Consider the following 22,755-nt stretch of genomic DNA (forward strand, 5'->3'; position numbering starts at 1 on the left):
CATAACTACAAATATTTTTTCTTTTTATCTGTCATGCACTAAAATATACTTACTATAACCTGAGCCCAAATATATAGTATATGCTACAGTTAGCAATTCGGTTATCCCAGTCCCCTACTTTTCCTGTAACTTTGTATTTATGAGGAACAATATTAAAACTTGAGTATTTCACTACACTGGAATTTTGTTTGATAGCTTCTGTAACACTGCTTGCTTTTCACATTACTCAGATAGGATCTGCTATTCAATAAACCTAGCCTGAAAAACATGATTTATTACATCAGCAGTCTGGTTCCTTCGGATACTTGTATGTATAGCTAATTTAGCTTAACCTCTATTTATTACATGAAAACCTTAATGACTATATGCAACACATGTAGACAAATCTTATTTCCCCTCTAACAAAGAATGTAATCTAGAACTTACCATCAGGAAATTGCTCAGCATCATCATCAAACATAGCTTCTTTCAAAGCAGATTTGTTAAAAGAACTGATACTATCTGAGTAATTGTACGGGTTATAATCTCGTGAACGTGGAGAAGAGTGGGGAGGCATTGTGTTAAGTAATGATGTTTTGTTATCAAGAGCTGTTCGGCCTGTATCAATTGCTCCACCTCCTGCTCTCAGATCCGCTATTCCAGAGCCACTGCAAATCTGCCAGGAAAAAATAAACACACCCTTTCCCATAAACACATTAAATATCTCATTCACTTTTTAGTTCGCTATTCCTTTTAGGTTAACAGTAGCAAATAACAGTCTTGTCTACACAGGGAAGTTAGTGTGCAGCAAGCTAGGTGTACTTTTACTGCACTCTAGCTACTTTACACTAATTCTTTTGTGGAGACTCCTATTGTGCACTAAAAGTGCTTTTGGGTGGTTTAGCTTTTAGTATACTTTAAAATCCAGTACTTTAAAGGGTTAAGCTAAAGCGCATGAGAGCCATCTTAGCACACAGTAACAGTGTCCACATGTGGGGGTTGTACAGAGTAGGTAATGGGCTGTAAATGCACATCCTAAATTGCTGTGTGCTAAATTCTCATGTAGACAATCCAAAGACAAGCTACAAAGTTTGCAAGGTTCCATGGGTGCCACAGAATACCAACTAACATCTTAAATTGGCTCATCGTTTCTCAATACTTATGGCTTATGTAAATGAACACTTAGTTCGCAGCGGGCTGAGTTGTAAATCTATTCTATACTATTGTGCCATTCACTAAGTGTCCATCTGAACCCTGCTGCCATGCATTGAGCACCCTAAAGCAGAGGTTCTCAAACTGTAGTCCATGGATAGTTCCCTCTAAGATGCGCACCTGGACGGCCACACACAAGAGAATGAAGGGCAATCCACCTAATCAGTGGAGTCATGCAGGCATGGCTACATTGATTAGGTCCCTGGACAAGATGCACATATTTGGTGAGGTGGTGGCCTTGGGACGATTAGGAGGGAGGGGCAGTGGGGTAACTAGGGGGGTGGGGAATTTGGGATGTGCAGGGCTGCGGCAGCCAGAGAAAGAGGCGACTTTCTCCAGCTCCAGGGCTGCAGTTGCTGGGGGGAGATGGCCCTCTTTCCCAGCCGCAGCTCAGGGGCTGCTGCAGTGGGGGAGAGAGGGAGAGACCCCCACTCCTTCCCAGCCCCAGCTCGGGGGCTGCCATGGCAGGGGAGAGAAGGCACATCCATCGCATTAGAAAGGTAAGACTACTGATATTAAAGTATGAGTTGTATGCTTTTATTTGTCGAACAAAAAACAATTATTAAGATTTTTTCTTATATAGCGGTTTTATCCAAAGCTCTTTACAATAATTAGCTAATGGGACAAACAACATTTGGAAAGATCATTAAGTGGTTTGCTGAGACCCTCAGCAATTTTCAAGTGATCTGCAAAAAAAAGGTTCAAGAACCACTGCCCTAGGGAACTTTTAGTGCACAGAAGTAGGGACCTAACAAACCCTTAGTGCACAGCATGCTAGTGCAGGATAGATTTAAATGCTACTCTGCTGTGAACTAAGTGTTCATTTAGATGAGCCCTCAGAAAGCTTAGCTTTCCTCTCAAATGGTGTGTATGAACATTGCCTAAGGAGGACTTAGGAGTTTGAACTGAACACAAAACAGCAACATTTTCATAGGGGAAGCTTAGAGTTAGGTATTTAAATCTATATTTAAGCACCTAAATAACTGGCCTGAATTTCAGTTATGTTGATCTTGAGTTCCAGAACCACAGATACCCAAGTTTGAGAAATTTGCCCACAGCTTTTAGACACTATAAAACATTTGTTTGGACTTGATTCTTTGGAGGGACAAACATCAAAATGTGTCTAGAATTCTTTTTACTCAAAGTTTTGCTCTTTGAAAGAGATTTCATGAAGTACATATTTCATTCAAATGATATTATTTGGGGACAGAAATCATACAGTCTCTCTCCAGTGCAACAGCAAGAATATAAAGCAGATCACTTAGTCTAAAACTGGTAACACCAATAAGCAGTTGCAAGTTAAAACTAAAGCCATAGTCCAACAGGCTTTAAAGTGCTGGCATTCTATATAGACTTGATTAGCAGCATGACTTTTTGTAGTTAGAATTTGACAGCTCTAACATAAACAGGTTACTTTAAGACTAGAAATACAATTTTCAAAAGCATCTAAGTGCCTTAAGGAGCCTCAGTCCCATTTTCAAAAGGATGATAGGCATGGATAGGCATTTAAGACCTTGAGTCTCACTGAAAGTCAATAGGATTTAGGATCCTAAAGGCCTACGGCACTTTTGAAAATAGTACTTAGGTGCTCTGAAAATTCTACCCTAGATATACAAATCAATTTAAAGAGACAATTCAGCTGTACTTAATCAGCTCCTCGCGTTGTCATTCAAACACTCACTGAATCACCATCGTCCTTTTTGGAATCCCGTTTCACAGGCTCATTCATATCTTCCTGACTACGGAAACTGAAGTTCTGAATGGCTTCAGTGACGCCACGAAGAGAACTATAAATATCTTCAGAATTCATGTTTTCTGTGTCATAATCGAATGCACTGTAGATCCAGGGAAAACATGGAAGAAGGGGATAAAAAGGTTCAATTTATTTTCTATTATTTTACTGACGAGTGGGGCTACAGGAGTGGAACCACACTCCTGGGGGAGCTGTGGTGGCTGCCTCTCAATGGCACCCCTGCCTTACTTTGTTAAGGAGACCACCAATGACTGATACTTGGACTTCAAGTGGTGGAACTTGATGGCCAGCAAGGGGGTTTGCTTATTTAGGAATAGCGGCAAGAGGAAGCAGACTATTGCTCCAGTCTCTGCTGCTTAAAGTATTAATGCCTTGGGCTTCTGCACAATTTCTCTATTAAATATAAAATAAAAAACTATTATAGTGAACTTGCCTACACTTTTAACATTTAAAATTTCAAACTACTAAATCCATCAGTATCAAAAACATGACCTATGAAATCCTCTAGACTGGTAGAAATGGCTATTAAGCTGTAGAGCATTTCATTGGTTACTTCCTTTTACCCTCCAAAATTTTAAGTCATCTGGAGATTGGTCTTAGTTAATAGTTTTTAATAAGTGATTATTCTAAGTACCCCATGGCTGATTTAACTTGGGTAAAATTCTTTCTGCAGTTTTTAATGGGGTTGGAATTCAGGAGAACACACAAAAAAAACCCGTAACACCAAGTTTACATGTAAAGTTATAATGTAGCATTATATTACCTTGGTGACAAAGTATTCTGTGATGTATTGGTTGGGGAAGTGAGAGGACTGGACCAACTGGCTGGTGAACGTGGCGTAGGTCTTGTTAAAGGACTTCCCATTGACCCCTATGAAAAAATGGTATTCTAGTAAAAAATAACATTTCCTTTTAAATTAATGTTATATTTATTTTTTAACACCAGAAAAGTTCTGAGACTAGCTAGCTAGAGGAGTCCTTGTGGCACCTTAGAGAGTAAAATTTATTTGGGCATAAGCTTTTGTGGGCTAAAACCCACTTCATCAGATGCATGGAGTGGAAAATACAGTAGAGAGGTATAAATACACAGCATATGAAAAGATGGGAGTTGCCTTACCAAGTGGTAGTGGTCAGTGCTAACGAGTCAATTCAATTAAAGTGGAAGTGGACTAGTCTCAATAGTTGACAAGAAGGGGTGGAAATAACTTTTGTAGTGCTAATGAGGCCAAGGTAATCATAGTGGCCCATTTCAAACAGTTAACAAGATGGTATGAGTATCAGCAGGGGGAAATTAGTTTTTGTAGTGACCCATCCACTCCCAGTCTTTATTCAGGCCTAATTTGATAGTGTCCAGTTTGCAAATTAATTCCAGTTCTGCAATTTCTCGGGGGAGTCTGTTTTTGAAATTTTTTGTTGAAGAATTGCCATTTTTAAAGTCATGCATTCTGACAAAGCTGGTATTCATCCACGAAAGCTCATATCCAAAAACGTCTGTTAGGGTCTATAAAGGTGTCACAGGATTCTTTGCTGTTTTTAACACATCCAGAGCTAACGAACGGCTACCCTCTGATACTTTTTAAGTCTGTTATTGACTGCCCAGGTATATGCCATCATGGTGCCGAGCATGCCCTCTGCCATGTACCTTGGCCAGCTAGACAGTCTCGCATGCAAAAAGAATAAATGGACACAAATCTGGACATCAGGAATGATAACAGTTCCAAACCAGTAGGAGAACACTTCAATCTCCTGGACGCCCAATAATAGATCTTAAAAGTGGCAATTCTTCAACTAAAAAACTTTAAAAACAGACTCCAACGAGAAACTGCAGAACTGGAATTAATGTGCAAACTGGACATCATCAAATTAGGCCTGAATAAAGACTGGGAGTGGTTGGGTCACTACAAAAACTAATTTCCCACTACTGATACTCACACCTTCTTGTTAACTGTTTGAAATGGGCTACCCTGATTATATTGGCTTCATTAGCACTACAAAAGGGATTTCCACTCCTTCTTGTCAACTGTTGAGAATAGCTCACTTCCACCTTAATTGAATTGGCTCGTTATCATTGACCCCCCCCACTTGATAAGGCAACACCCCTCTTTTCATATGCTGTATATTTATACCTCTCTACAGTATTTTCCACTCCATGCACCTGATGAAGTGGGTTTTGGCCCACAAAAGCTTATGCCCAAATAAATTTGTTAGTCTCTCAGATACCACCAGGACTCATCGTTGTTTTTGCTGATACAGACTAACACAACTACCACTCTGAAACCTAGCTAGATATAAGTAATTTCAGAAACTAAAGAAATAGGCATGAGATATATTACTGTTTATGACAGTTAAGAGCACCAAGAGCTAACATGATCAGTTTACTTAAAAAGTAATAATGCTGAGAATTCTCAACTTTTTGAAATATATATATATATACACACACACCTCTTTTTAAAATAACAATATTGTTAACTATAAATTAAAGGAGACTCCTAATTAGAAGCCCCATGCAAATAAATAAAACCCAACTGAAAATCATAATTAAAAAAAAAACAGTTACCTACTTTCACGTAACTGTTCTTCGAGATGCGTTGTTCATGTCCATTCCAAGAAGGTGCGCGCAGTCATCAGAAGGAGTTTCCCCTAGCATTATCCATTGAGTTGGCTGTGGAGCTTGCTGGAGTTGCGCCTTCAGGCGATGTATATAGGCCTCTGCTGATCCACCGCCTCTGCAGTTTCTTCGGAGTACTCTGACAGAGGGGCAGGCAGATGCTTCTTGGAATGAACATGACCAACACATCTCAAAGAACAACAGTTAAGTGAAGGTAGCTGTTTTTTCTTCTTCGACTGCATGCTCATGTAGATTCCAAGTAGGTGACTCCCAAGCATCTCCTAGGAGGAGCGGTTGGAGCTCAGTGGGTCGCAGACTGCAGCACTGCTCTGCCAAATGCGGCGTCATCTCTGGCCTGCTGCGTAATTGCTCAGCGCAATGTAAAGCTGTGGATCGATGAGACATCACTGCCATGCAGTGATCTTGAACAGAGACTTGTGCCAGGAACACCACTGAGGACGCCTGGCCCCTGTGGAATATGCCATCAGCTCAAGGGCAGGTATCTTTGCCAGGTCATAGCATGCCCTGATGCAGTCCATGATCCATGAAGAGATTCTTTGAGACGAAACTGGAAGACCCTTCATTCGCTTTGCAAACTCAATGAAGAGTTGCACTGATTTCCCAAACAGCTTTGTTCTTTTGATGTAAAAGGTTAACACTTGCCTGACATCCAGTTCCTCGCTCCCAGTTCCTAGCATGCGGCTTAGGAAAGAACACCGGAAGAAATATATCCTGGTTTATGTGGAATTGTGAAACTACCTTGGAAGAAAAGGTGGGTGGGGCACAACTGCACCTTGTCCTTACAGAAGACAGTATATGTGGGCTCAGTAGTTAAGGCCTTAAGCTCAGACACCCTCCTGGCTGAACTTATAGCACCAAGAACGCTACTTTCCAGGAGATGGAGAGAAGAGATCATGTTGCTAGGGACTCACAGGGAAGACCCATCAGTCTTGAGAGTACCAGGTTGAGATCCCATGGGGGGATTGGTTGTCTTGAGGGTACAGTCTATCTAGTCCTTTGAGGAAGCAGCCAACCATAGAGTTAGTGAAAACTGACTGGCCAGCCGAATCGGGATGGAAAACCGAGATAGTGGCCAGGTGCACCTTTATTGATGACACTGACAGGCTCTGCTGTTTCAGATGTTATAAATAGTCCAGGATAAAGGGAACTGATGACTATAGAGTGTCCTTTTGTAACGACCAAATAGAGAATCACTTCCACATAGCCAAATAAGTGGCTCTTATTGGTTTCCTACTGCCAAGAAGAACCTTCCTAACCAGGTCTGAGCATGTGAGCTCCAAGGGGTTTAGCCATGGAGTTTCCAAGCCGTGAGATAGAGAGATTCTAGACTGGGATGCTGGAGGCGGCTGTGGTCCTGCGTGATCAAGACCAGGACCAGGGGCAAGGTTATGGGCGTGTCCACTGACAGGCCTAGGAGCATGGTGAGCCAGTGTTGACGTGGCCACACTGGTGCTATTAAGATCATTGATACTCCCTCTTTTCTGACTTTTTGCAGGACCTTGTGTACAAGTGGGAAGAGTGGGCATGCATGCAGTAGGTTATCCTTCTAAGGGAGGCGAAAAGCATCCATGAGCGAGCCCAGGCTGCGATTCAGGAAGGAATACAACTGCTGACACTTCCTGTTGTGCCTGTTGAGAACAAGTCTATCTGGGGAAACCTCCATCATTGGAAGATGTTGATCACAACATCCAAATGGAGGGACTACTCATGATTGTGAAAGGACCTGCTGAGATGATCAGCCAGCTCATTCTGAAAGCCCGGAATGTACGATGCCTTTACATATATCAAGTGGGCAATGCAGAAGTCCTACAGTTTGAGAGCTTCCTGGCATAGGGGAAAGGAGCGAGCACCACCCTGTCTGTTTATATAGATCATTGCTGAATTGTCGGTCAATACCGATACACATCTGCCTTCCAGATGGGTTTGGAACGTCTGGCAAGCAAGGCGAACTGCTCTTAGCAACTTGACACGGATGTGCAACTAAAGTTCTGTCTGGGACCAGAGACCTTGAGTCCTGAGTCTTCCTAGATGTACCCCCACAATCCCATTGCCAATGCCTCTGTGACTAGAGACAGCAAGGGCTGGAGCCTGCACACACCACTTGTGGGCTGAGCCACCACAGGAGGGACTCGATAACTGGAGGAGGAAGAGTGACTATCGTATGTAGGCGGTCTTGGTTTGGCCTGTATACTGAGGCCAGCCAGGCCTGTAGACCCAGTGTCTCGTATATTGAACTACATATGTACAAGCGGTCATATGACCAAGAAGCTTCAGACAATTTCACGCCATAGTAGTGGGGTATCATTTGTAAGCCCCCTAATGCCATCCATGGTCAGAAAATGCAATTCTGGAAGGACTGCTTTGGCTTGACCTGAGTCTAGGAGAGCTCCGATGAACTTTATCCTCTGAGTGCGACCTAAGAGTTGACTGTGTCACATTCAGTATCAGCCTGAGCCTGTCAAAAGTCAACCGTACCAGATTCACATGCTCCTTCACCTGAACTCTGGTGCTGAACTTGATTAGCAAGTCGTCTAGGTATGGGAATACTAGTACTTGTCGCCTCCTCAGGAAGGCATCTACAACCAACATGCATTTGGTGAACACCTGAGGGGGCGAGAACTGTAAACTGACAATGGGTGGTGTTGACCACAAAGTGGAGGAACCATCTGTGGGACAGGACTATGGACACATGAAAGTACATACCTTTCAAGTTGAGGGCGGCGTTCTACTCCTCCAGATCCAGTGAGGCGATAATGGAAGCTAGGGAGACCATGAAGAACTTCAACTTTTTCATGAATCTGTTAAGGTTTCGGAGGTCTAGAATAGGCCTGAGCCTGCCCTTGGACTTCGGGATTAGGAAATATCGGGAATAAAACTCCTTGTCCTAGAACTCCTGAGGGACCTCCTCTACTGTTCCAGCTTCTAGGTACATTTGTAACTCCTGTATGAGAAGTTGCTCGTGAGAAGGGTCCCTGAAGAGGGAAGGGGAAGGGGTGGGAGGGATGGAACAGAATATGAGAGAATATCCCAATTCAACCATGAATAAGACACATTGATCCAAGGTGATCCAGGTCCAGGCATGGTAGAAATGGGATAGACCGTTCACAAAATGGAGGAAAGGATCTGGGATTTTACTTGGTGCATCACCCACAGGTGCACCTTTGAAAGTTTTGCTTGGGACCAGCAGACTGCCTCACTGAGCCCTGGCTCTGGGTGGATGAGGGCTGAGGTGGCCTCCTCCTATTATTTTTGTCCTGCTTCCTGTTGTAATCCTGTCTAGGATGAGTAGGACAGAAGAATGGGGGAGGCTGATGTTTGAAATGCTTCCTTTGTGGGGCTGGTATATGGAGCCTGAGAGATTTTAATGTCGCTTGTTAGTCTTTGAGACTGTGAAGCTTAGAGTCTGTTTGCTCCAAGAACAGCCTTGATACATCAAAGGGCAAGTCCTGAACTGTTTGTTGGATTTCATGCTGGAAGCTTGAAGCCACGAGCTCCTTCACATGGCTATACTGGTCGACATCATGTGGGTTGCCACCGAGTCAAGTGTGGCTTACAATGAAGTCCTTGCTATAACCTTGTCCTCTTCGATGATGGCCCTAAACTCTAACTGGGATTCAGCTGGAAGCAACTCTTTAAACTTAGTCATAGTGTTCCAAGAACTGAAATTGTAGAGGCTAAGGACCACCTGCTGGTTGGCAATCCGAAGTTGGAGCCCTATGTTAGGGTAGACCTTTCGGCCAAAGAGGTCCACCTTCTTTGCCTTCTTAGATTTTTTGGGTCCAACATGGGCTGTGCCAGCTGAGGATGGAGAGCTGACTCTATAAGGAGTAGTTTTAGCCTAAAGTCTCTCCTCTTTTTGGTTCTTGGGTGGAACCTTGGCAGATCTTGTACCTGTCCATCTGGAGGGCCTCCCCCAAGCACTTTAAACAAGAGTCGTGGGGGTCACCCCTTGGCATAGGTTTCTGGCAGGACCCGCACAGCTTCTGGCATGCCCCAGTCCCCAGGAGAAGTACGCAGGGGGGGAAACCCCAACAGAAACATATCTAAACTATAAAAACTACTTTTAACACTAATTAACACTAAGTTACCTATTTACAGGTACAAAGAGAAAGACCACTAGGGGACTGAGACGAAAGCAGCTCCAATGACTGTCATGGGCAGTAAGAAGGAACTGAAGAGACGGCGAGGTGGTAGGGATCTATATAGACCACGATGAAGGCATGACTCCAGGGGGCTCCACAGCCGATCCGACGGGTATGGCTAGGAGAAAGCCTTTCAATGACTGCATGCAGTACGCACACACCTACTTGGAATTGACATGAGCAAGCCCTCGAATAAGAATAACCTATATTAAGATGAAGATGAAAGTACGTACCAGTAGCTTCAGAGCAAAAAAATAAGTGTAAATACCTGACCACCATTGCCCGTATTCCGGAGATGGTTGTGGAGAAGCTTTGTTGCTCCATCCTGAAATGTTTTTGGTAAAGCACCCAGTAACATTGTGAACTCTGGGGTATTTAGTTCAAATAGGGCAATCAGCACTGACTGTGCAGCCTAGAGCAAAAAAATATTAATGAAAACTATATGTGAATTTTTGTTTTAAAAATGTTAGATATTGAAAATTGCTTTATTTTACCAGTAAGGATTCCAGAGAAAGGAGTAATCAAAAAAGATAGCAGAAATGTAATGCTGATTTCTTGAAGTTTTTATATAATTAAAATAGGTATAAAGGTAGACATGATTAAAAAAACAAACAATGGACATTTGCTGGTCACACACTGATGACCCATGATCCTCCTAGCAGCGAGTTATTTTGAGATATTCTACCAAAGTGCTTTGTGCTAGTAACAACAAATGAAATGACAAACAAAATGGCATGTTGACTTAAGTAATTTTGGCATTAAAACAGAATCATTTCCAAATGATAGAAGACTCATATTTAGCAGAATACCTCAGACATGATGGAAGCCAACTTGTTACACCTGCCTCTTCCCCCGATACTTTCTGGTGAGCTCTCAGGTGGGTTGTAACCCACAAGTTTATCAACTGAGAATCCTTATTTTTTATTTTAAAATTTAGCAAATAGATTTGTTAAGCTGGAGAACAGTAGGCTTCGTTCTATGGTCTGATCATAGGTCTTTATCTTACATCGACTCCTCCAAGATCACATGGGGAGTCATTTAACTTCTTTCTTCTTCAGTTTCCCTTATCTACAAAATATGAACAATAACCTTGCGAGGCAAATGTTTTAAGAATTAATTTAGCAGATTGCAAAACATTTTGAAGATGAAAAGTAAAATTGGAAGTATTAATATTAGAGCTTCTGGCTTGCTGCACAATTTTTTTGATTTTAAGTTTTTATTTGTTAGGCAATTTATAGATCCTCCCTGCCTTTACGGGGTAAATGCTTGCTTTTAAACTGGTGTTTTAAAATTGTTTTCCTTGACTTGTATCAAAAGCACAGCTTTTTAATGACAGTAGGATGTACTTAGTTATGCAGTGTATTTGTTAGCTAACTTTTTTAGCTGATTTAGTATCATTTACACAATTTAGTCAATGCTGATTTGAGAGGCCAAAAGGTTTGTCAGTATGGCAAGAGGCCAGTCACGTATCAGTGAAAGATTGGATACTGTTGAATTACACAGACTTACTTAATACTTTAATCTGGAAACAGCTTCATACCAAAATGAACCACTTATATCTAGCAGCTTACCAACAAGCCATGCGCTGGACAGAACCAGTCTAATGCTTGAATAAATGACAGACAACTTGCTTAAGTACCAAAATATTTAAAGTAATTTAGAAAATTCTTTCAGATATTTCTCTTTTTCTCTTCAGAGTAATAAACTGTAGCAACTTTAAGTGGACGGCTAACACTGAAAACATAAATCAGCACATATTCATGTTTGTGTTTAAATGTAATTAAGTAAAATATTAAAATGTTAAACATAAATTTGCTGTGAACAACTGTTCTTCACTGGTGAGTGGCTACATGTTTAAACCTCTTTCTCCTTTCTGTTCTAGTCTCTTCACTTCAATGCAATTTGAGTTAATAAAAACCTCAGGGAAACTGACAGATTCATCAACTCCTAACTGGTTAAACTTACAAATACAGGGCTAGTAGTGATTCATTGATCTCTTTGCCAGTTGAGACACAAATCCCCCCAGAACTCTAAAGTTTCCAGATTGTACCTGTAGCTAATCTTATATGTAACCTTGTGTTATTACTGTCACACTTATCTTCTCTCTTCTCTGTTGTATTTTAAGCCCTTACCCCGAGGCATCATTCAAAATGATTCAGAACGTTAAGCCTTCCGGGGTAGAAGTGTATTTTATACTTGTACAGAGCCCATCACAATAAGGCTCAAATCCTGCCATCTCGAGGTATTGCGGCTTCTAATTATGCACATTTTATTTGGATACTGTAGGCGATTTTGAGAAGGAGCATGTGTCAATATGTTCCTATAATTGTGGGTCAAATTGAGAAATAAAAATGGTATTCCCAAGGTCTGTCCACAAATGAAGTTTTATTTTTGTGTCTCATGTGGAGCTACATTCACAGCAGATTTTTATAATGTGATTGTCTCTTTCTTTCTTACATGCTTTGACCACCAAACAAACAGTTATCAATTTTGATGTTTAATCAGTCATTATTTTGCTTCATACTAAACTATGCCTTTAAATGATTTGGGCTAATTCACAACCCTCTCGCCTATTATTTCAGGCTGGCTGTAGATTGATGCACATATCACTGTTTTGGTTTACATACTGTTGACCTTAAAAATTTGACCTTTGAAACTAGGAATGCTAGAGACTTTTCATTAAAAACAAACCCAAAATAAAACTGAAAACACAGCTGAGATTCTGGAGCTCAGAATGCTAGCCTCCAGAAAAAAGTCCCAGTTCAATGACCAACAGCAAATGGTCCACTGAAAATGCTCATACTGGAAAATGTCATTTGTACAAAGTAGGTGGAAAAAAGCTGCTTTGTTTTAATATAATTGAAAAGTTCATTTTAAAAAGTTACCACCTATTAAAAATAGAGCAAGTTGCTGTGAATGGTTATGATGTATCTAATTTTTCATTCAAATCTAAGTGAAAACCATTTAAAACACATAGTTTAATAATGTCAGGATACCACTTTCGAAGATTTACTGGTGTAATCTTGACGCTCAGGGCAACTGGCTATTGCAAGTGGCTCTCTGACGGTAACAAAAAGATGAGAAAATGTAATTACATGAAGCGTTCCAGATGATAAAGCTCACTGGCAGCTCCTTCATGATTTCAGTTACTTATTGACATAAGAACCCATACTAGAGATTTTAATCATCAGATAAGATAGAATACCATGTGCCTTACTACTTAAACTTCACTGATTTAGGTTAAAGAGATCCATGAATATAAAGCTCTAGAAAAAAGTGTTATCAGGTCTGAAAAATTCACTTGCTCAGGGTGAATATGAAACTTCTCTGGACAAGTACCACCAAACCCTACAGAATCTTAAGCTTTCATTTAAAAAAAGATGAAGTCCAGGTTTTTCAAAAATGATGCCTAAAGTTAGGTTTCTAAATAATTATTTATGGATCTACTGTATGGTCATTACTCCTGAAAAAAAAAAAATCAGGCTCTTTGGGCGCCTAAAATATGAACATTGGAATCTAACTTCAGGCACCCGTTTTTGAAATTATTGGCTTACATTTCTAGCCTTCTGCGGTTGTGAAGTTAAATTCCCAAATGTAAACCAAGTGCAAAATGAATTAATGCCGTCTCCTTTAGTCAGCAGTCTGCTCCTGTAACTCCCATACTTAAAACTTTGCCAAGCTAAAGCAGAACGAAAATTGATCAGAGTCTGATCAGTTTTCACTAATGTTATTAAGATTCCTGTGTGCAGTTGTGAGATCTACAAGAATATGGTCATATTTCATTCTGCTGGTGCTTGAAAGCTCTGAGCAGAAGCAAGCACTGAAGCTAGCTGATGCAGAAGAGGAATCAAAAAAGAAGGCTGGGATGGAGTCAAGAACTGCAGAATCCCACCTAGGCTTGTAACAACTAAAGTTCTGGGGAGGAAAGACAGCATGAGGGGAGAGAACCAGAGTATGCATGTCTTTTCTTCCCTTCCAGCAGCCTGAGGAGTTCATGACTGATAATGTAAGCAGCAATAACACCTAAACAGGCAAATCTGAAAGATAATTAGTATTATGGGACACTACCTAGGAGGAATACCATCATAAACTTCCCCCTTCGAAGAAGCTAGAGGGACTGGCTTCTTGTTTGGGCGGTGCCTATGGGCAGTAAGATCCCCAGTGTTTTGTATTAGTTTGTGGCTAGTAGATATCTGATATTTTCAAACATGAGAAGTCAGAACAGAGAAAAACTGTACTAAGATTCTGGAGGGAGAAGCAGAAGAAAAGTGGTGAAAGAAAAAATACTGAAGAGGAGGTAAAGAACACAGTATAGATAAAAGGAGAGAGAGTTGCGGAGGAAAAAAGCAAACAATAAAGATAACTCAAGATTAGACATAGTATGATCTATTATAGTAAGAAAAACGAAGTTTAACCAGGAAGGAAAATAAAAACAGGAACCAAAACAAGTGAGATGAAAAAAGTAGACTTGCTGAACAATACTTGGAGATATTACAGTAACTCCTTGCTTAACGTTGTAGTTATGTTCCTGAAAAATGCAACTTAAAGCGGAACGATGTTAAGCAAATCCATTTTCCTCATAAATATTAATGTAAATGAGGCGAGGGGGGGGTTAGGTTCCAGGGCACTTTTGTTTCCACCAGACAAGACCACATACACACACACAAAAAATACATTTTAAATAATTTAATACTGTACACAGAAATGATGATTGTGAAGCTTGGCTGAGGTAGTGAAGTAAGAGGGTGGGATATTTCCCAGGGAATGCCTTACTGCTAAATGATGAACTAGCATTTGGCTGAGCCCTCAAGGGTTAACATTTTTTGTTAATATAGCCTCACACTCTACAAGGCAGCACAAATGGAGGGAGGGGAGACAGCCTGGCAGACAGAGAGACACATCCTGTGTGTGGGGGAGGGAGAGAGAGAGAGAGAGAGATGTGCATTGACCCTTTAAGTACGCTGACACCACGCTCTCAGTACACTGCCTTTAAAAAGATCAGGGAGTTGAGACAGCAGGTGCAGCCATCTCTCTCCGTCCTGAGCCCTGTTGTGTCTCCTCAGTGGTCTATATGGAGAAGGGTAAGCGACGGGAGGGCAGAAGTGTGGGGAGACACCCTGACATTAACCTCCCACTTCCCTCATCCTCTGCACAGCAAGCATGAAGCTCCTGGGAGCACCTCCAAGGCAGACGGCAGGAGCAGCACTTGGCAGGGGGAGGGGGAGAAGAGAGGGACAGCTGAACTGCCTGCAATTGATAGCCTGCTGGGCAGCTGCTGCACAGGGAATTTAGGGGAGCGGGGAGCTGATAGGGTGGCTGCTGGTCCACCCTGGTGTGATGGAGTAGGGGCTGTCTGCATGGGGGATGGGAGAGCAGGGGATGTCTTTAGGTGAGGGACAGGATTTAAGCCTGTAACCTGAGCCAGGTAAGGGGGGAGGGAGTCAGCACCTTTGCCCAGGAAGCGGGACAAAGGAAGGGGCCAGCTGGAGGGAAGGAAGTTTAGTTTCAGTTTTGGGCTGGGTGGTTGGAATTCAGGGGGCTAAGATTCCAGGACTCCAGAGGGGCTTGACTGAGGGGTCCTGGCTGAGCCTACAAGCTCTGCTGTAACCTGCGTTCCTGTTGTCCAATAAACCTTCTGTTTTATTGGCTAGTTAAGAGTCACTGTGAGTCCCAGGAAGCGGGGTGCAGGGCCAAACTCCCCCACACTCCGTGACACCTGGTTCCAAGCACCCACCAGCTAGCTGCAACGGGGTGCTCTTCCTGTAAGCAGCGGACAAAGCAGACGGCTGCCAAACAATGTTAAAAGGAAGCACTGGACAACTTTACACGAGCATGTTCCTAATTGATCAACAATGTACCAATGAAACAACATTAACCAGGATGACTTTAAGTGAGGAGTTACTGTACTGTATTTGCATTTCACTAGTATTTGCCAAATTTATTTGACAAATATACTGTGTGTCAAACTACTCTTGCAAATATAGTCTTTGAAAAATACTAGTGAAACTTGCCAAATACAGTGTTTAAATATCTTTTTCTATACATTTTATTCCTTCTAAAATGTGTTAGCATTAAACGTAATAATTCTGAATATTCTTGTTATTCATATAAATACCCAAATCATAGAATCATAGAAGATTAGGGTTGGAAAAGACCTGAGGAGGTCATCTAGTCCAACCCCCTATCCCAGCCAGAGCTTTGTCAAGCCAGGCCTTAAAAATCTTTAAGGATAGAGATTCCACTACCTTCTCCCTAGGTAATCCATTCCAGTGCTTCACCACCCTCCTAGTGGAATAGTTTTTCCTAATATCCAACCTAGACCTCCCCAACTGCAACTTGAGATCATTGCTCCTTGTTCTGTATTCTGCCACCACTGAGAACAGCACAGCTCCATCCTCATTGGAATCCTCCTTCATGTACTTGAAGGCTGCTATCAAATCCCCCCTCACTCTTCTCTTCTACAGACTAATAAATCCAATTCCCTCAGCCTCTCCTCATAAGTCATGTGCCCCAGCCCCCTAATCATTTCCCTTGCTCTCTGCTGGACTCTCTCCAATTTGTTCATATCCTTAATGGGCTCTAGCTAGTGTTATAGTGTAACTAAGTTACAGGAGAATAAATTTCTGAAAATGTTTGAAAAAATATTTAAAACTGTCAGACACAGAAAGGGTTCACATGTAGTTCATTTAAAAACAACTGCTGATACCAGCATATATCATACATAATTAGAAAAGGATTCAAATACCTCAACTTCTACTAAAAAAGACTCCCTCTCCTTTTAATCATAAAGTCAGTTTAAAAAAAGGTGTGTGTGTGTGTGTGTGTGTGTGTGTGTGTGTGTGTGAGATAAGCAATTTAAATGAAGTCTTAATGGTTAAAGAATATTGTGCTTGTCTGGAGAACACCTGCTTGACCAACTTTTTGCCATATACTGCTATACATTTTGATGACTGCACAGATTGATGAGATCCTCTTCACGATTTTAAGGAGCAGTTTAATTCAGATGATTGTCCAGTAAATAGGAGCATTTTGTTAGACTCCCTCACATCCTTCATTTTCAATATCTCCTCATTCTCAAGTAGCTTAAAGGACTAGGAGTTTAGCATGATCTGGGAGAACAAGGAAAGCTAAGAAAATGGATCTGAAGAAGAGTCTGGGCAGGGCTGGTGCAACAAGCAAAGTACATGATTTTGGGAGCAGTGTTTTGGATGGACAATAAGGCAAGTAGGAATAGCTCAGCTGAGTAGATAAAGCCTTCGACAAGACTCAACAATGGGAATGGCAAAAAATGATGGACTTTTTTGAGCAGTTGAGAAAAAACAGGATTCAACAGTTACTGTAAGTGGAAAGGGGGGCAGAAGTGGAGAGAATGATTGAAAGAAGACACCAAAATTAAGAACATAATGTGTAAGTTTGATATTCAATTAATACAACACTTGTCTTTTAACAAAAGTTACTTTCCGTTTTCTTGCTAAATGATGATCCAGTTCAAAGAGAAACATACTAAGTTTCCTAAAGTTTAGCACCAATTTTTGTTTGCACACAACGAATGAAGTTTCTTTTTACAGACTTTGTGAAATCTGCTCTTTTTGTAATTTTGTATACTTTTACACACTTGTAGTAGAAAAATGATACTAAGACAGTCAGGGCCAGAGCGACAAGTATGATGGTGGAGTTGCTAACGGGAATAGAAAAGGGCCAGTTTAGGAGAAATTATTTTAATATAGGTTAGTAACAGATCCACCATGAAGAAAAAGCTAGAGCAAATAAAGGTAGATCTACAAATGATCAGCAAAGAACAGATGATTGTAAGCATGTGATTAGATTATATCTCCCCAGAAAAGAAAAAAAAGAGAGAGAGAGAGGTGCCAAGTTCTAAGGGAGGGAGAAGCTGTCAAAGGAGTGGTCAGAGAATTCTCTAAAGCCTGCTGGTGGGAAGTTGGTATAAAAATCTCAAGAAGAAAGGCGTGACCCAAAAAAGATAAACACCACAGAATAATCTGTTAGTGAAAGCCAAATCTCTTCTTTTTAATCCATTTTTTTTTACTGGGAAACATAACCTCCTCTCACTTCCTGCAAAAAAACTCTGCAGAATGTGTATTTTAGTTTTCCCCAGCAAATGTTACCAACAGTAGCTTCTGTATGAAGAGTTCTTTGATGCCAAAGTAGTAGTTTTATTAAAATGTCAGCTTCCTATTGTCACCAACTCAACAATTACTCCTTAAATCTTTTTGTCAAATACAAAGAATGTGTAAAACCAGATGCAAACATCCAACCAGATGAACTATAATTTTAGTTTCTTACTCACCCCTCCTGTGATCAATGTATTATTACTGGGACAGAAGGTGGCCCTTGTTGGAGTAATATTAGTTAAAGCTGTCTAGAGAAGGCCACTTAAGTAAATATTACTGTCATACAAAGTGTTTTAAACAATAATATTCCTTTTACCCTAAGATAGGTTCATCCCAACCAGCTAGAATATAACTTGCCTTGTCTAGAGCTTTAAATTGTATTAGTTATAACATTTAAGCTCAAATATTTTAAAAAACACAGCTCTCTCTTAGTGTAGATAAGGCTTTATTTTATCTATTTTGACACTACATGCTTTAATTTAATCTATGTATCGTGAAATGGAGTAGGTTCTCCATACCCTTAAAGAATGAACCTACAGAGAAATTTTTGTAGGACTCTTTTGCTGGAAAAATTGTCTTAAATTACAAAACCCTAAGACATTTTTTTTGTTAAAGCATTAGTTAGGAATATGGTGGTAACCCACATACAAATAGCACCTAACTCTGATAGGACAATCAGAATAAGTTTCAGTTTAAAAACTACTGAAGAAAAACCCTGAAAAACTAACTACATTTTTTTAGCATGAATGGACATACCTTCCTAACATCTGAACTTTTCGGTTCTGTTGTCCAGGTGATGATCCGAGATACTGCCAGCCTAGTTTCACTTGAATTTACGAAATCCCCTGGGTCCATCTGCTGTGCAAGAGTCTCTATGTATTTAAGAATTGCAACTTTAACCTGCAAATGTGAGCAGAGTCAGGTAAACAGATAAAAACAAAAGTGTGCTGTAAATGTGATTGTACTCAAGCAACAGGGTTCTATTTATTTAGAACAAATAATCCAGAATGGCTAACATAATGGGACAAAATGAGATACTTCTTTTTAAAGTGAATTAAATATTGGTAATTTTATCAGAAGTCTTTTAGCTGATTTTAAAATCAATTACCTGGAGTCAATGTTTTTGTTTAATACCCATATAGTATCTATAATCTGTAAATGAGTCTACTGTACTAACAGACATCTTCATTCTCACTAATATTAAATAAAAATACTAGCATACTGCATGTGCAACTGTTTAGCCATTCACTTTCTATTTAGTTTGTTTATATTTGGCATAGGGAGCACCACCTGATGAACTGGAGAGGATACATACAGATGTAATTGGCTTCTTCCAGTAAACCGTATTTAATTTGTACTCAGAATCCCCTGGCAGTTCCTTTAGCAGCAGAAATCTATGCTGAGCATTAAACATCTTTGTTAGGGGATAATTTTTGTAAAACATCTTCCTATTATAAACAAACCATAAGGGAAATAGGACTGTTACACTAAAGCAGTGCCAGTAAGTAAGCAATAACACACATGGCAATCAGTACACACATTTTCTTTGAAGGAATTCACTACACTAATAAAAGTCAGTGTGTTTATGAATAGGCATAAATGAGACAAGGAAATGGGGTGGGTGATTATTTGGATGATCTGGTTTCACTTTTTAGCTGTTTCTGTCTCCATTAACTATGGTGCTAGATCTGAGATTATGCATAGTAAAACCTGAGTTTTGTTTTTTTTAAAATGTGTTTGTGGCTTGCACTGATAACGGTTCTGAATAAACCGGATGGATCATTTAAAAGCTTCCTTCAGTCATCCTACTATTTCAGATATATAAAAAATAAAGTGCATCAATGCACCGAGTGACAAAAATGTTAGTGGAAGGAACTGAAACTAAACGTAATTTAACCATATTCTTTCCCTCTCTTGCTGGCTGTTAGGTCTTGCCTTCTCTGAAGTTACACTTAACCCAAGGATTGAAGCTCTTTAGGGTACATAAATCAATGGAAAATACTGTTGAGAACCTGGCAGCTAGAATTTTCTCTTTTTGAGATAAAAATCTTAAAATTACTTATATTTTGCAAAATGTGTAATTCAAAACACATACTGAAAACAAAACATCTCCTTTCTAATATCCAGTCAAGTATAGTGGTGCGCATACACTATTTCCTCCCCCACAAGGCTAATGAGTCTTTTTGTGACATCGCTGTGTCTGCTAGTGATACAGGAGGGCCAGGGAGCAGTGGTAGAGTCCCAGAGGGGAAATATATACGCCCAAGGCTAATTAAGGTGTGGTTCCCTGGAGACTAGGGAGGGTGGCTACAGGTTAATTGGAGCACCTGCAGTAAATTAAGGCCTTGTCAGGAATCTAATAAAACCCCCTGCTTCAAAAAGTCAGAAGAAGGAGGAAGGAGAGAGGACTGGAGCTTGGAGGTGTGCTGTGAGACTTGAAAGGTCAGAGACCCGAAGTAAGGGAGACCCTCCCAGCAGGGGATGGAGATTCTCTCCCCCAGCATCTAGGGACTGAAGATACCCCACCCAAGGAGGAAGAGGGTAAGAACCTGCAGGGGTTGAGAGGCGCTGGGGCTCAGAGTGAGGAGAAACCCAGACCCCTTCCCCGCTTCCCTCTTTTACCACCTTCCCAGGCCACTAATGGGGTCCTTGGCTCCCCAAGAGCAGGGGGAAGGGGTGGCATCTTACCCCCCACCAAGAAAAGAGCAGAACCCACCATACTAACATTGGCCATCTTATCACCACATATACCTTTAAAGCCAGATGCTACGATTAGAAACCAATGATAACATAGTGCAAAAATGCACCCAGCTATCTGTACACAAAAATTCCTAAGAACAAGATATAAGGCTTATTCAACAGTTAAAAATTGTGAAGAAAAGCATTCCCAATGGAAGTAGAGTCAATCTGTCTTCAGGAAACATGGTGGCACCTATGTTGTCTACAGACAGGAAGGAGCACTGAATAGCAGGTGAGTAGAAGTAGGAACCATCTAAAGGGCAGCTTGTGACCTCAGTCCCATTATGAACAATGAGATGACAGTCATTTTGAAAAAGGTTAGTTCATCGTGTCTTTTTTTTTTGGAAAGAGAACATTATTCTTCTGTGTCTGTGGAAACTTCTATGTTGAAGAACAAGAAAAGATGACCATTAGAATCATAGAAGATTAGGGTTGGAAGGGATCTCAGAAGGTCATCTAATCCAACCCCCTGCTCAGAACAGGACCAATCCCCAGACAGATTTTTACCCCAGTTCCCTAAATGGCCCCCTCAAGGACTGAACTCACAACCTGGGGTTAGCAGGTCAATGCTCAAACCACTGAGCTATTCCTCCCCCCTTGTACAGTAACTGGAGTTGTTACCTTGTACAGTAACTGGAGTTGTTCAAGATGTTTGTCTCTACAGGTGCTTCACTTCAGTGAGGCATGCTCCCTGTGAGTCTTTGACTGGGGACTTTTGGTAGTGCCAATTCAGTCTGTGCAGGAGCTGTAGCTAACGTCGTGCCCTCTATTGAGGGTATATAGGGCAGTGTCAGATAAGATACCATTAATTCCTTCTCTACCATAAAGTCCCGCAAAATCAAAGACTCCAAAGCAGAGGGGAAAGATGGCGCGGTTAGTGGAGGACAAAAGACAAACCTCTTGAACAATTCCAGTTACTGTATAAGGTAAGTAACTTTCTATTTGAGTAATGTCCCTATAGGTGCTCCACTGATTTATTGATTGTATTTCAATTGTAATCTTGAGCTGTATAGGAAGTAAATTAGTTAATGACATATATTACTTCATTTATATTTGTTTTCTTATTTTTGTAATAAATCTATAAAAGCATATTAGAATCGTTCCTCTCTCAAAACTTCAGCGTGGGAAAACAACTTATTTAAAGGTAAATGCATTGAGTAGCTCCTGGTCATGTATTTTATTTATTTGAATAAAATCCTGTTCAAACTACTACATAAGCATGATGCATTTGCCAAAATGGTCCTACATGACTTATCACTGTCCCAGATCAGGTAATATTTGCTAAAAACCTTCACTTCTTCCTTCCAGCCATCAATCTGGCCAGTATTTTCATGTATCTGTCACCTTTAAACTGCATTTCTTTAATTCACTGTATGTGAAGCTAAATGTGAAAACAATGCGAAGATGCTAGCTGGTGCAAAACCTGGCTGTCTGCCTCCTACATGGACTAGGTCTTCAGAAGCACATTATTCCTGTTTTCTGGGTCCCCCGCTGGCTCCCCATCTACCTCTGAGGCTAGTTCAAGGTCCTGCTTCCAATTTTCAAAGTCATTAATGGGTCATGTTCCAGCTTCACTAAAAACCATATAACTATCTATGAACCATGGAGACAGCTGTGCTCCTTTGCACAAAACACAGAACACAAAGTCCAGGACACAGAGTGTGTGAGCCAGAGTCAACTGCAAACTTTACAAAAAAGGTAATATTTAAAAAATGCTTTAAAAATCTGTTTGAAACTACACATATTGAGACAATAATTTGAAACCACAGTTCTAAGAAAGAGGTAGCTTCTCCAGCCAACTTCTAATAGAGAAATATTATATTTCTCCAACATTGACGAATCTTTATGATAACTGCTTGGTCTGTTCCCTAAATCAGTCTTAAAAAAAACTTTCTTCTGTCATCAGGAGGATGGTCTTGGGCTTGGCTTCCTCAGTCTTAAGCTCTGGCTCCAATCTTTAAGGAATTCCACTCTTTGGACCCCATCCTCATACCAGAAGTCCATGCTCTCTTTCAAATCTACAGTATGAACTTCACAAAAGGGAGTAATTACATCAGAATTCTATGGAGAAAGTAACTTGCAGCAATCAACGCATTAATCTTCCGGCAATAAACCTCTGTCTTAAGGACATGTTGCAGAACAAATTGTGTGATTTCATTATTACTTCATT

General features: G+C 40.7%; 1 protein-coding gene across 42 annotated transcripts in view; it reads right to left on the reverse strand.

Annotated features, from left to right (window-relative positions):
* The window catches only part of CLASP2 (cytoplasmic linker associated protein 2), a 282,910-nt gene that overhangs the window by 25,644 nt on the left and 234,511 nt on the right, over positions 1-22,755 (reverse strand). For all 42 annotated transcript variants that reach the window (XM_075062549.1, XM_075062551.1, XM_075062547.1 and 39 more), the window contains 5 exons: positions 18,603-18,746; positions 9,983-10,126; positions 3,708-3,814; positions 2,873-3,026; positions 427-655 (listed from right to left, as the gene is read on the reverse strand). In XM_075062549.1, the coding sequence (XP_074918650.1) occupies positions 427-655; positions 2,873-3,026; positions 3,708-3,814; positions 9,983-10,126; positions 18,603-18,746 (778 nt within the window). The remainder of the gene's footprint in view (positions 1-426; positions 656-2,872; positions 3,027-3,707; positions 3,815-9,982; positions 10,127-18,602; positions 18,747-22,755) is intronic.

This window comes from Chelonoidis abingdonii, chromosome 2, assembly GCF_003597395.2.
Source record: "Chelonoidis abingdonii isolate Lonesome George chromosome 2, CheloAbing_2.0, whole genome shotgun sequence".
NCBI classification, from domain to species: domain Eukaryota; kingdom Metazoa; phylum Chordata; order Testudines; family Testudinidae; genus Chelonoidis; species Chelonoidis abingdonii.